The sequence below is a fragment of the Cynocephalus volans genome, chromosome 2 (genome assembly GCF_027409185.1).
Source record: "Cynocephalus volans isolate mCynVol1 chromosome 2, mCynVol1.pri, whole genome shotgun sequence".
NCBI classification, from domain to species: Eukaryota; Metazoa; Chordata; class Mammalia; order Dermoptera; family Cynocephalidae; genus Cynocephalus; species Cynocephalus volans.
The window spans coordinates 1,252,643-1,264,789 of record NC_084461.1 but is presented as its reverse complement, the minus strand read 5'-3'; the positions used below and the strand labels follow the sequence as shown (position 1 = coordinate 1,264,789).

At 55.5% G+C, this 12,147-nt stretch overlaps 1 protein-coding gene across 1 annotated transcript in view; it reads left to right on the top strand.

Moving 5' to 3' along the window:
* The window catches only part of LPCAT1 (lysophosphatidylcholine acyltransferase 1), a 61,494-nt gene that overhangs the window by 41,140 nt on the left and 8,207 nt on the right, over positions 1-12,147 (top strand). The window contains exons 6-11 of the mRNA XM_063086583.1: positions 1,880-1,938; positions 4,152-4,186; positions 5,385-5,439; positions 7,286-7,368; positions 11,063-11,188; positions 11,596-11,749. Coding sequence (XP_062942653.1) covers positions 1,880-1,938; positions 4,152-4,186; positions 5,385-5,439; positions 7,286-7,368; positions 11,063-11,188; positions 11,596-11,749 — 512 coding nt within the window. The remainder of the gene's footprint in view (positions 1-1,879; positions 1,939-4,151; positions 4,187-5,384; positions 5,440-7,285; positions 7,369-11,062; positions 11,189-11,595; positions 11,750-12,147) is intronic.

Sequence of the window (12,147 nt, the reverse complement as noted above, 5' to 3'; positions counted from 1 at the left end):
TTGCCCCACCCCTCATCTGTGGACCCCACCCAGAGGCCCCGGGTTTGGGCTCCCTCCCCACCGGTCTTTCCCTGCTCGACCTTCCGTGTGTGTCAGAGCACGCCATGGCCCACCCTGGTGTGCAGGGCTGGCGGGGTCCGGGTGCCATGGCCCTCCTGGGACCCCCCCAGAGAGAGCTCAGACTGGGGCTTCCCGAGGGGAATTCCGTGGGGTCTCTGGTCCCTGTGTTGGGTCACCCAGGGACTCAGGGTGGGGACCTGCCCCTTACCAGGGGTGCTTCTCATGGGGAGGCAGAGCCGGCTGAGGAGGCGGGCTCACTCTCTGCATCTCTCGTGCCTTCACGTGATGCACACGTTCAGAGCATGTGGTGCCTCCAAGTCCCCAGGCTGGAAACGCGTGGAAGGCTCTTTCTTGGTTACTACTGAGTTTTGATGATGTTGCTGTGAGAAGTGGTCAAGGGGGTCAGCCGAGCTGTGGTGGAAAACACTGCTGCTGCCTACAGCTGGTTGTGGCGCCTCACACGAGGTCCCACGCCCAGCGCCGTCAGGTGAGGACTGAGGCCAGTATAGCAAGTCCGAGGCAGCCGGCCTCAGCGCCAGGTGTGGTTGCAGGGGTCTGCACCAACCCTGCCCATCCCCCACCTCTCCTGGCACATGGCCACCCCTCCACCAAGGCATGCAGAAGTGCCTCGTGCCGCCGAGCCCACGGTGAGAAAGAGGCAGTGTTGACGCAGAGGGAAGCCGGTTCACGGGCCCACGGAGGTCATGTCTGGACACGGGGGCTGCAGGTGGACGTCCTGACTGAGGCGAAATCTGAGCGGGTTGGGCTGTCACTCAGAGAGGCAGTCCTGATGCCACTCCCTGGCCTTGGGCCACCAGGGAAGGAGAAGGCCTTAGGGACAGGAGTCGCTGGCGGCCCCACCTGCAGATTTGGACCTAATTCTCCCAGAGAAGTGCGGAAGCCCCAAGCCAGAACCAACCCCAAATTCCTGACCTGATGAATGGAAGACCCCATGGAGGCAACCAGAAAACTGCACTTGAGGACCCCTCCCCAGCCCAGGTGGGTGCAGACCCCCCAGGCGGGCACCACAGCCCAGGGAGAAGGCTGCTCCACGGCCGTACTGTGTCCCCCTTGAAACATGCGTCCATGCTGTAAAATCTGGGCACTCCTGACACCTACGTTTTCCAGTTAAATTTTTGTGAAAGCCTTTAAATAGAACTTAAAACAGAAGTAGAACTCCACAAAACAACCCTGGGCCTTTGCTGCCAGCCCACAGCAGCACGACGTCTGGCCCATGTAGAAGCAGAGCGTGACCTGCAGTAGCGTCCTCCATTCCAGCGGGGACTGGGAAGTTCCTGAGGCCCCTTGGCTGGTGGTTCTAATGTGGTGGGGGCTTCTCCCGATTCCTCAGGAGCCGTCAGATGGCAGCTGCTCAGAGGGAGAGGTGTGTCCAGCCCTGGGCAACCGAGGCGTTGGGTGGAGGCCGATGTATGTGCCCTGCGGGATCAGACCTTATCCTTGCCAGATGGACAGTGTGGCAGGTGATGGGGACCCCCGAGGTGCAGACGTGCAGGGTGACCCTCACCTCCCATACATGCCTTGCAGCTGGCACACGTGTTTAGAAAGTGCTCCTCAGTCCGGAAGCACTTCTGCGCCCGTGTCTCATGCCCAGTTGGTGCTGACACTGGAGTTTTATCTGAGGGTCTATAGTCGGTCAGGTGTGAAGATCAGGCATCGAGGGACTTTGTAGGCCAGCGAGGCCCAGGCAGAAAAGCTCGCTCATTCCGAGACCAGCAGCAGAAACGCAGGCAAGGACTTGCCTTCACTGCGTTCAGTCCCCGCTGCCACAGACATAACACTTCTGTTCCTTTTGTCGTAGGTGCATTTATCCCTGGAGTTCCTGTCCAGCCTGTGGTTTTACGATATCCAAATAAACTGGTAAGTTGTGCCTTCCTGGGGTCAGTATTAAGGCGGGTCAGCTGGGAGTGAGAACCAGGTTGTTTTAATGCAGCCTTGCCATTGCTCTGCATCTCTTGACTACACCATGGCAGTGGCCGAGTGTGCTGGGTCTGTCACACCAGCCTCAGCCCTGGAGACAAGAGGACGAGCCCAGCCCCTGGGCTTGGCACATGAATGTGGGTCTGTTCTACGTGAGTTTCTCATAAACCCCACAATTCCAGAATAGTCCACAATATGTGCACACATAAATCTGGCTTTCATGGGTCAGGAAGCAGTGCTTCCTGGGGCTGACGTTTTTGGTGACAGACACCCCGCATGTCCTCAGCAGCTCGTCATGTGCAGTTCACACTCCAGGCAACTTAAAACGAAAACATACACGCTCTGGAGGGTTGGAGGCAGCAGAAGGGAAGGATGTAGGTGACATGGTGGCCTGCCTTTTCTGTGCTCCACCTGCTGCAGATCTTTACAATTTTAAGAGAAGGAAATGAAGGGGCAGCAGGAGCTCAGGGCTCCCAGGGTGATTTCGGGGGACCCCAGCCCGGGACTGAGCCTGGATGAGGTTCTGGCGCACTCTGAGGCTGCCCGCCCAGCCTGCATTCCCCATGGTGTGGCCACCGGTGCTGCCCTCCCCGCAGCCGTGCTCACCCTCTGCTGTCATCACTGTGGGAGAGGGACTCTGGCAGCAGAAAGACATGCCTGGGTCCCTTGGCCCTGACTCAGCGCCAGGCACAGTGTTGCATCCCTGGTGGAGCTGACTTCAGGATTGCAGTGGGCCAGGTCTGTTTGTTACAGCGAACTGTCCCTCCGTTCATAGCGTTTGCTCTTTATGGCAGCAAAGGGCAGTTTACTGGAAGGAAAAGCACAAGGGTCACGACCCGGTGGGGTGCACGTGTGGCAGGAACGTAGGTGGCGGCAGTGGGCATGCAGTGCAGGGCCAGGCTTGCGGGATGGCGCGGTTCGTACACAGCCCCTGTGCCTGTGGGGTCTGCTCCACCGAGAGCGCAGCGGCTGTGGGGAGCGCAGCCAGGCTGTCTAAGCGGCCAGGCAGTGAGCCGTGGTCATGGCCTGTAGCCAAGGCCACTGCCAGCAGGGACCTCTGGCCACTGCGCAGGACTGAGCGCACTTGCTAGCCCATGTCCTGACACAGTGCCCTCCCTGCCTCTGCCACAAAAACCACTCTGAGTGCATCTCCCTGAGTGCCAAGAGTGGGAGGCTCTGTCATGTGGTGTGGAGTCCTAGGTGGTCACTTAAGCCAGCAGTCGTTTGAAGCAGGTGCCTCTGCTGTGCCCTCCCGGGAGCACACAGCGTGGTTGTTGGAGGCAGGATGTGTGTCCCATGTGCATCTCATGAGTGCCGGGTCCCCTTAGCTGTGGAGCTGCAGGAAGAGCCTCCCGTGCCCCCAGGCTGGAGCACAGACCTGCACACCGGAGCTCCAGGCTGCAGCGGGGCAGGGACATCAGCTCTGCCGGCTTCAGAAGAATAAAGCCTCGTGTGAGGAGACTGGAGTCAGGGCAGTACCGGGCATCTGTCGTCTTGTGTCCCCAGTCAGGTGGCTGGTGTGGTGCTGAGGCTGAGGATGGAGAGCTTCCAGAACATTCCCCTGGGTGGACGTGGGAGGGAGGGAGCTGAGGCCCTGAAGTGGGAGGGGGTGGTCAGCAGCAGAGATCTCTTCTGCGCCCTCCCACGCCTGGGGCTGACCTGGTGGGAGCGTGTCCACAGTGGAGAGCTGTGGCTTGGCTGTTTGGGGCACAGGCGGGTGGCAGTTGAAAGGCTGCCAACAGCGTTGCATGGTCAGGTGACAGGGCAGGACAGGTGTCACAAGCTCTGCCCATGGCAGCTGCATGAGTGCATCTGAGGGTGCAGGCGGACACAGCAGGCTCCTGTGTCACTGATGAAGTTCACCAGGGACACCTCGAGAAAGTGGAGGACAGAAAAAGGTACCAGGGCTGCTCTCAGGTGGACGTGGGAATTGGAGACCTCGTGGCTGTGATGGAGGGGAGGAGTGTGTCTTGGTGGGGGTCTGGGTCCTCGGGCTCCGGGGACCTGAGCACCCTCCTTGTGCCTACCCCAGAGTCGACTTGGGAGGAAGCAAGAGGCCCGGCTCCTATGCAGGGCCTGAGGGGGCAGGGCGAGGGCGGCACGCGTGTCCCCTGACCCCTCCGTGCTCAGCCCCGCTCCCTTCTCACCCCCAGGACACCATCACATGGACATGGCAAGGACCCGGAGCGTAAGTCGGACACCGTGCAGTCTTGTGTTTGTCCTGTCATTCATGAAGGCGCAGGGGCTACAGGGACAGCTGTGTACTCTAGTCACTTTACAAATGTGAAACTGCCGTTAGGTCCAGCCCATTGTGAAACTAAACGTGCAAACGTGGGCCTGTCCACATGCTCCTGGATTCCGGGCCTTGTGCGCATTGTCTTCAACGCCAGCAGGAAGGTAACCACGAGGTCCCCTCTTCCCGTCTCATGTTTGCCAGCTCAGTAACCACCCTGTCTACCTGCTGGCCTCTGGTAAAGAAAGAGATTCAGTGTTCGGGGGCAGCCCCTGCTGTGGTTAGCATCCCCACACTCAAGATCAGTTATGCCGTGATGAATAACCCCACGGGACAGGAAAGGAGCTGCCAGGGAGAAGCACAGGGCATCGGGCACGTCGGGGCCTCCCGGGTGCTGGTGTTTGAGCTGATATTTGGAGGTCAGAGGGTGGGAGGCAGGGGTGAGGACTGTGAGGGAACAGGTCTGTCCCAGTGACTTCAGGAGGAAGTGGGTCTGGACACTGGGAGCCCCCCAGGCCTTGCTGAGGTGTCTGGAGAGGGACCCTGGCAGCTGCCATGAGGGGCAGCACTGGGCTGGGTGTGGAGGGTGGTGGGCTGTGAGCAGCGAGGTGAGCACTGGGAAGGGCTCCTGGGCATCCTGGTGGCCCGCACTTGGGGCAGACAGGGCAGGAGAGAGTCAGGAGGTGGACCGTCCTGCACAGGGGGCAAATGTGGGCCCAAGGACAGGGGATTCTGCATGGCTCCCCAGATCTGACTCCTGCAGGTGAGAGGGTTGTGATGCTGGTTCTAAGGTTGGGAAGTCCAGGAGCGAGGTTAGGGAGCGGGGTCCTGTAGACAAGGTTTTCTGAGCTGGGAGGCAAACTTGGGAGACGAGGGCTTGCTGGACCAACCAGAGACACAAGCAGGCACTTAGGAAAAGCGAAAACTGCTACTTCATAAAAGTCACCTGTTCATCATCCTTGGGTTGCAGCATTTCGATTTGGGCCGAGGAAGGCTCAGAGTCCCCTCCTGAAGGACGACAACTGAGAAGTGCCCTCTAGAGGGGGAGGGCCTGGAGACTTTGCTCCGGAATTGGAAGTAATTTAACTAAGAGGAACTAAGCATCTGACTTTTTCACCTGCGCTGTAAACTGACTCGTTGTGTCGCTTTCCAGGTTGGAAATCCTGTGGCTCACGCTGTGTCAGTTTAACAATCAAGTGGAGATTGAGGTTTGTATGGGTTCTGTGCTGTACAGTGTTATGGTCAGGTCGTCCAGGTACAGTGCTTTACTGTGGTTTGCAGAGACACAATGTTATAAAATGTCGTGCTGAGTTCTGTACAGACACATTACAGTGTTACCGTCATCTGTCTTGCTTTGGAAATCTTTCCCTTTCTCAGGGCTCCTTAGAGGGGCTCCTTAGAGGGGCTTCGCAGTCATTTGCATCAGTGACTATGTCTCTTGTGTGATTTTGAAAGACTTGGATAGGATTTTTAAAAATCAACAAGGAAGCTAAACCTGTCATTCTTTTATTATGGTTTGTGTAGCTTCAAGGCACTTTAAGTTGGCCTCTATGCAACAGCTTTTTTTTCTTTTTTTGGCTTTTATTTTTACCTGATACTAATACTGCTGAATTCACACTGCTAAATTTGTCATATCGGCCGCCTCTGTGTAATACTTGGCCAGATCATGTAACCTGCCGCCCAGTGTTCAGCCTGTCTGTGGTCTCCAGAGTCACGACACCAGCCTCTTGGCTGAAGTAAACACAGTCACGTACGTGTAGCCTGTGCAATTTTATATGAGTGGATATGGAAGAGTTTCTTTTCTTAAAAAGGGAATTAATGCACTATTTCTGCATCTGAAAATTAAAGTGAGTCCTGTGCAACTTAAGTGTTTAATGAAACGATTTGATGCCTTCCAGTCAGTACTGCAGAGTGTCACTGAACGTGCCAGTGCGCCCAGCGCTCGGCCGCGTGGTTCGCCGCTGCAGACGATCACCGCTCTGCCTGCAGAGGACTGAGCTGGAAGGGCCTTGGCCCGAGTCCGAGGTGGCAGTCCCTCCTGCGCATGTGGCTCATTCTGTTGGTAGCCGGGAGGCAGCACCGCAGGCAGGCTCTGGGGGCCAGGCCTTGAGGACAGGGCGTAGGGACTCGCACTCCAATGCTGGGGCCTCCCCGGTCTACATCGGTTCTATTTCGAGCCTGGTTTCTAATTTTAAGAGTTGAAAAAAAGCTGAATGTCTTTGCAAAATCACTCTCAATGTCTTTAGTCGTGTTATTCATACGAGCTGCTAATGTTAACGTGAGGAACCATTATAGTTTACAAAATTCTTTTAAATATAGCGGTGAGCAAAAGATTGCAATTAAACGGTGAGAATCGTAGGCTTTCAGGATGTTCCTGTATTCTACACCGTCTGTGTTAAAGAAAAGCGGGTCAGTGGTGGGCTCTTGTCTTCTCACGCGTGGTGTGGGTTGGCGGCAGCATGTGGGACTTACCTAAAAGGCAGTATAAGCATCGCTCAGGAAAAGACTTATTTATGGGCCTAGTTATTTAAATTTGCAAATGCCATAGAGGGGAAACGGCCACCAATAGTCTATTTCAAATGTAGAAATAACTTGTTCCATTCCCAATACAAAACTGAGAACTTTAGAAATGGTAACATACACGTAATTCTTTTGCATCTGAAAACCAAACCCCTGTGTGAGATTAGAAACACAGCACAATGGTGAGCAAGACGTTCCGACACAGGGTAGCAGGCGCGCCTGGGGATCCGTGCTGGGTTGTGAGTTTTCAGATGCAGGTGTGTGCAGGTGTGTGTGCACGTGCATCTGCGTGTGCAGTGCATGCGCTGTGGGTGTGTGCGTGTGCGTCTGTGTGTGTGTGTGCGTCTGTGTGTGCGGTGCACGCACTGTGGGTGTGTGTGCGTGCGTGTGTGCATGCATGTGCACACATGTGCTTCGAAGGCGGCTCTGATGGACAGTATGTCGGCAGAGCCTCACGGTGGTCCTCTGCAGGGCGCTGGTGAGGGCTGTGTCCTGTGACATCCGTGGAGTGACGCAGCTTCTCTGTGTGTGCAGTTCCTGCCTGTGTACAGCCCGTCCGAGGAGGAGAAGAGGAACCCCGCGCTGTACGCCAGCAACGTGCGGTGTGTCATGGCAGAGTGAGTGACATCTTGTCTCCCCTCCCTGAGGGGAGGCGTCTCTTACAGCATTACTATAAAAATACCCAGTAGCCTTAGGCTTTCTGCAGAAGTGAATGAATGGGCACTGTCCACATCGGCAAGAGTGTGCTTGACCTTATGCTTTAGGTCCCTTTTTTATCTGATGACGTTATGATGTGTCCAGATTTGGGAATGGCTGACCACTCATTCATTCACAAGTTTCAAACATGCACAGCCATCAGTCACCCAGGTGCCGTGCTCTCTGTGCACCCGAGTGATCCAACAAGAGTGCTGGCCTGGGCAGCTTTAGGACCCGGGAGGAGGACCCTCGAAGCGTGGCTTGTTCGTCGGCCCTGCAGTGTTGACCAGCGACCTGGCTGCATCTTGCCGGGTTGAGCGTGGTGCTGCACACTTCATCCTGCGAGATAACTTGAGCTAGTTCTCTGACTTCTGCGCATGCCGTTGGGAGTACGGGGGAGACCCCCTCTGCACATTCACATGCAGCCCCCGCTTGTGTGGACAGCGGGGCGTCAGCTCACTTCCCTTCCTCTCTGACCATCTTTCATCCCTCTGTGTCCCCAGACACACATCCTTAAAATGTGCATTCTGTCCCCCTCACTGCCGCAGCCAGAGCGGTCATCCCGCACCTGCCAGCCCCACCTGGGCGCCCGTCCTGCTGCTCCCCTGCAAAGCTCTCATCAGGTGGAGCTGAGGTCCCCCTCTGCAGGACACTCAAACCCAGGCTACAGGGAGGCGTCGGGAAGCCTCTTCCACCCGGGGCTGCCGGCTCCACCCTGGAGTCCCCAATGCGGCAGTTCTGGGCGGGCTGGGGACGTGCCTCTCCAGAGGCAAGTTCCAAGAGATGATGACGCAGGCTGGCAGGCTTCAGCACGTGCTGGTGACCCTGCCTGATTCCTGAGTCACCTTGTGCACGCTCAGCTCAAGTTCCCAAATTCAGTCTGGATCGCTCTCTTCCCTCTCCCTCCCGGGCACATGCAGAGGGCAGAAATGGGTACACACAGTCTCTGTGCCCCACAGGCCCACGCAGCCTCCAGCACAGACAGCTCCAAGCGGGAGTAGGTGCCAGGCAGGGCGGGCACAGGCAGGGCAGGTGCACTCACACTTCCACCAAACCCACACTCAGGGCTTCCGCTGTGGTACTGTCCATGTTTGGGCACGTGAGAGGAAGGGGACAGACTTTACAAAACTCAGTGGAAGATGGCTCATGGGCCTCACTGATTATTTTAGAGCCACCTGTTTAAAACAGATTTTGAGGAACTCACACATATCTTCAGGGTTATTGGAGAGTGCTGTCATTTCCTTTGTGGCAATTCTGAATGCTCTTAAAATCCTACTACAATTCCTTGAGAACCATGTTCTGTCATCACATCAGGGCTGCTGGAGGGTCTGCTGCGGTCACTAACCCACGCCTCCCATGCTGGCCGGGAGAACGGTCGGGAGGGGCCGCACCAGCATGGGCTGGGTGGGCGAGGCAGGGATGGGCCCCAGCCAGGTGCCCTGGAAGGGCCTCCCTGGTCCCCAGCCCCACCTGAGATCATACCTGGGAGGAGCCAGGAGAGCTGAGGGCTCTTGGATGGCCCTCAGCTGGACCTGTCCCTTTTTCCTGGGGGTCACCTGAGGGGCTGCTCCCCCACAGTGGTCGTGCCTCAACTGGCCAAGGCAGTTTTAACAGCCATCAAATAAAGATTTGAAAGGCAGTTTGCTTATGGCATGATTGCACAGTGTTGCCAGGGCACAAGGAGCTCTTGTGGAAATTATTAACAGCCCCGTTCAGTTATGGAGATTCTGGGGGATGGGGGGGGGGTTGTTTTGTTTCCTATGTTTGGCACATTTTCTACCATGAGTGTGTTTTCTTTAATAGTCAAGAAAAGGTTATTTTTCATGACACCTGATGCAGCTCTGCTGGATGGCTCAGTCTTGACTTCAGGGCAGCGCTGAAGACAGAAACGTGATAGAAACGACCCCAGTCACCACGGAGATGGGTCGGGATTCCCCACCCATCGCCCCTGTGGGGGTGTCTTCTCTTTAAGACGCCCTCACCTCTCCCAGGATTTTAGGGCGTGATGCGCTGATTTTCAGCATAGATGTGGACACAGGATAAAACCAAATGAGTGACTGTACAGACACCACACACGTGCGTGTTTAGTGGGACGGAAACCGCAAGAACGTCGTGCTAACTGTGGAGCTTGGGGCAGCCCCATGTTCGAAGTCATTGAAATTTGGAATCAGTTATTAAGCATCTGTGTTTAGTGCTAAATATGGACTTTGCACATTGCTCTTCTGTTCAGGGTACCCACCACCCCGTGCTGTGGTTGAAGGCTTGCTTGTGTGGGCTCACGGCCAGGGCCCCGTCCCCCCAGGGCTCTGGGAAGGGTGCCCAGGTGCACGGGCGGCAGGCTCAGGTGCTGCATCTCCCACTCGCACCCTCCTCTGGGTTCCCAGTGCCAGGGAGGAGCAGGAGGAGACCCCATTGACATGGGGACCGCGGAGGGGGCAGGCCACAAGGCCCCCGTCCTCTGCTTCCACCGGAGAGGGAAGACGCTTTTCCTGTCTATCAGCCACTGGCTGAATAGCTCAGGGAAGGTGAGCCTGACGCTGGTCCCCAAGTCCAGCCCATGTAAAGAGGAGGGGGCTGCACATGTCCCTAGCCCCGGGGGAGTGTGAAAGGGAGATTTAAGCCCATGTTTCCAGCAAGTTCTTTTCATCAGCTTTTCCCAGCTTCGTTTGAGTAAGCGTGAGCTTCCTCTACCACCTGTAACTTCTTCTGTTGGAATTGCTAGAAGTTGCCTTTGAGGTGCCACTGGAAGGGAGAAGGGCAGAGTGCCGGTGTCCGGCTGGTGGCACACCCAGAAGTCGGGACATACAAGGACTTGCTGCTGGCCACGTGTCTGCACACACTGTGCTTCCGGCCCGTGTTTAAAGGTCTTTGTGTTAGTTTCTCTGACACTTGGACGACGGACTCTGCTTCCTCCCGCTGTTTCGGAGTCGAGGGCTGACGGGGCTCACCCTGGGGCTTTTCCACGCCAAGTCGGCCTGTTCTCTAGCAGCCGGAGCGGCCGCTGTGCTTGGACACCTGTTCTGTTCATGACTTCCTCTGTCACCATGGCCTCTGCCTGCATTTATAGATATTTCTTTTTTAATCTTTAATAACATTTCGCATAGGCTACAAAATAGATACACTGAGACCTCGGTGAAAGCATCGCTTCCTGTGCAGATAAAGCTGCGCTGCCTTGATCCCACTGGGGGAGGAGACACCTGGCAGGACGGGCACGTTCTCTTGGGCAGATGACTCCATGGTGTAGATGCCTGGTGGTCTCAGAGCAAGACGTGCGATGTGTTGTCACAGGGCACCACCGCCTGTGTTTCTATCAGAGCTGATTCAGGAGAGACCCACAGGGAACCAGTGCCCTGTGAGGCGGGTGCCCACATCGTTGAGGCCCTTGCCGACTTCTTCTGTCACCGTGAGCTTTTCTTCGGGCAGGTAGTTAGCGGTCCCCCTCTTCTGTGCAGAGCATGAAGATCACTCCCAGTGAGCCCTCAGGAGACAATTTACCCTGGAGGCCCTCAGATGCCCCAGGCCCTGGTGGCCCCTCGACCCCGTTACTCTGAGGGGACGGCAGGGACGGGCTGCTGTGGGGACAGGCTGACACAGGTGTCCTCCTCTCTTGCATAGGGCCTTGGGCGTCTCCGTGACTGACTACACATTTGAAGACTGCCAGCTCGCCCTGGCGGAGGGACAGCTCCGCCTCCCTGCCGACACTTGCCTTTTGGAATTTGCCCGGCTTGTGCGGGGCCTCGGGTGAGTCCCCTGGTGCTACTTGAGTGACGGGTCCAGCCAGAGCCACATGAGGCCACAGGCCCAGTGATTAAGGAAATGATTGTTAATAATGCTTATTCTGGTTTGGTTTGGTTTTGTTTCAAATATCAATTTCAATCCACACAGAAGTGTCTGAAATACCCCTGATGCTTGGCACCAGCCATCTGCTCGGGTGCCACCGAGGGGGGTGTCCACAACCACCTGCCTAGACCCTCAGACAAGATGTATTACACACCTCCAAATTACTAGAATGCCTTTGCTTGAGAACTAACTTGCTTATGATATAAATAACTTTAATACTTTGATGAGTCTTGTAACAGTGAATCTCCTGTTTTTAGCATTCAGTAATTTTATTGATAAAGAAATTTTTCCCTCTTCTTTTTGTTTAGGCTGAAACCGGAAAATCTTGAAAAAGATCTGGACAAATATTCAGAAAGTGCTAAGGTGAAGAGGGGAGAAAAGATTGGTCTTTCAGAGTTTGCAGCGTACCTGGAGGTCCCCGTCTCTAGCGTGCTAGAAGACATGTTTTCACTGTTCGATGAGGTAGGGACTGTCACCTGGGGAGGGGGGCATCTTGGAAGCAAAACCTCTGACTTTTCAAAATATAAGTTGTTCTTATTATAATATAAACACATTTTAGACCATTTTGAAAGCAGAAAAAGGAAACCACCCCTTATTACCCCAGATGTCCTTCCATGCTTTTAAATGCATGTAGAAATTTGACTTTTAAGTTATCCTTTGCTGATAAACGTGCCTGTGGTTTTGGGGTGTGGTAAATCAGCTTACTAAGAGGCCTAATGGCGGCGATGCCCAGCCCGTGCTCTCCGAGGGATTCCCTTCTCAGAACTTCCACTAGGCAGCTCCGCCGGAGCTCCTCTTGGCCACGGCAGAGTTTCGGAATAATGTGCCTCATTCTCGATGACTGGTTTAGAGGTTCTCCA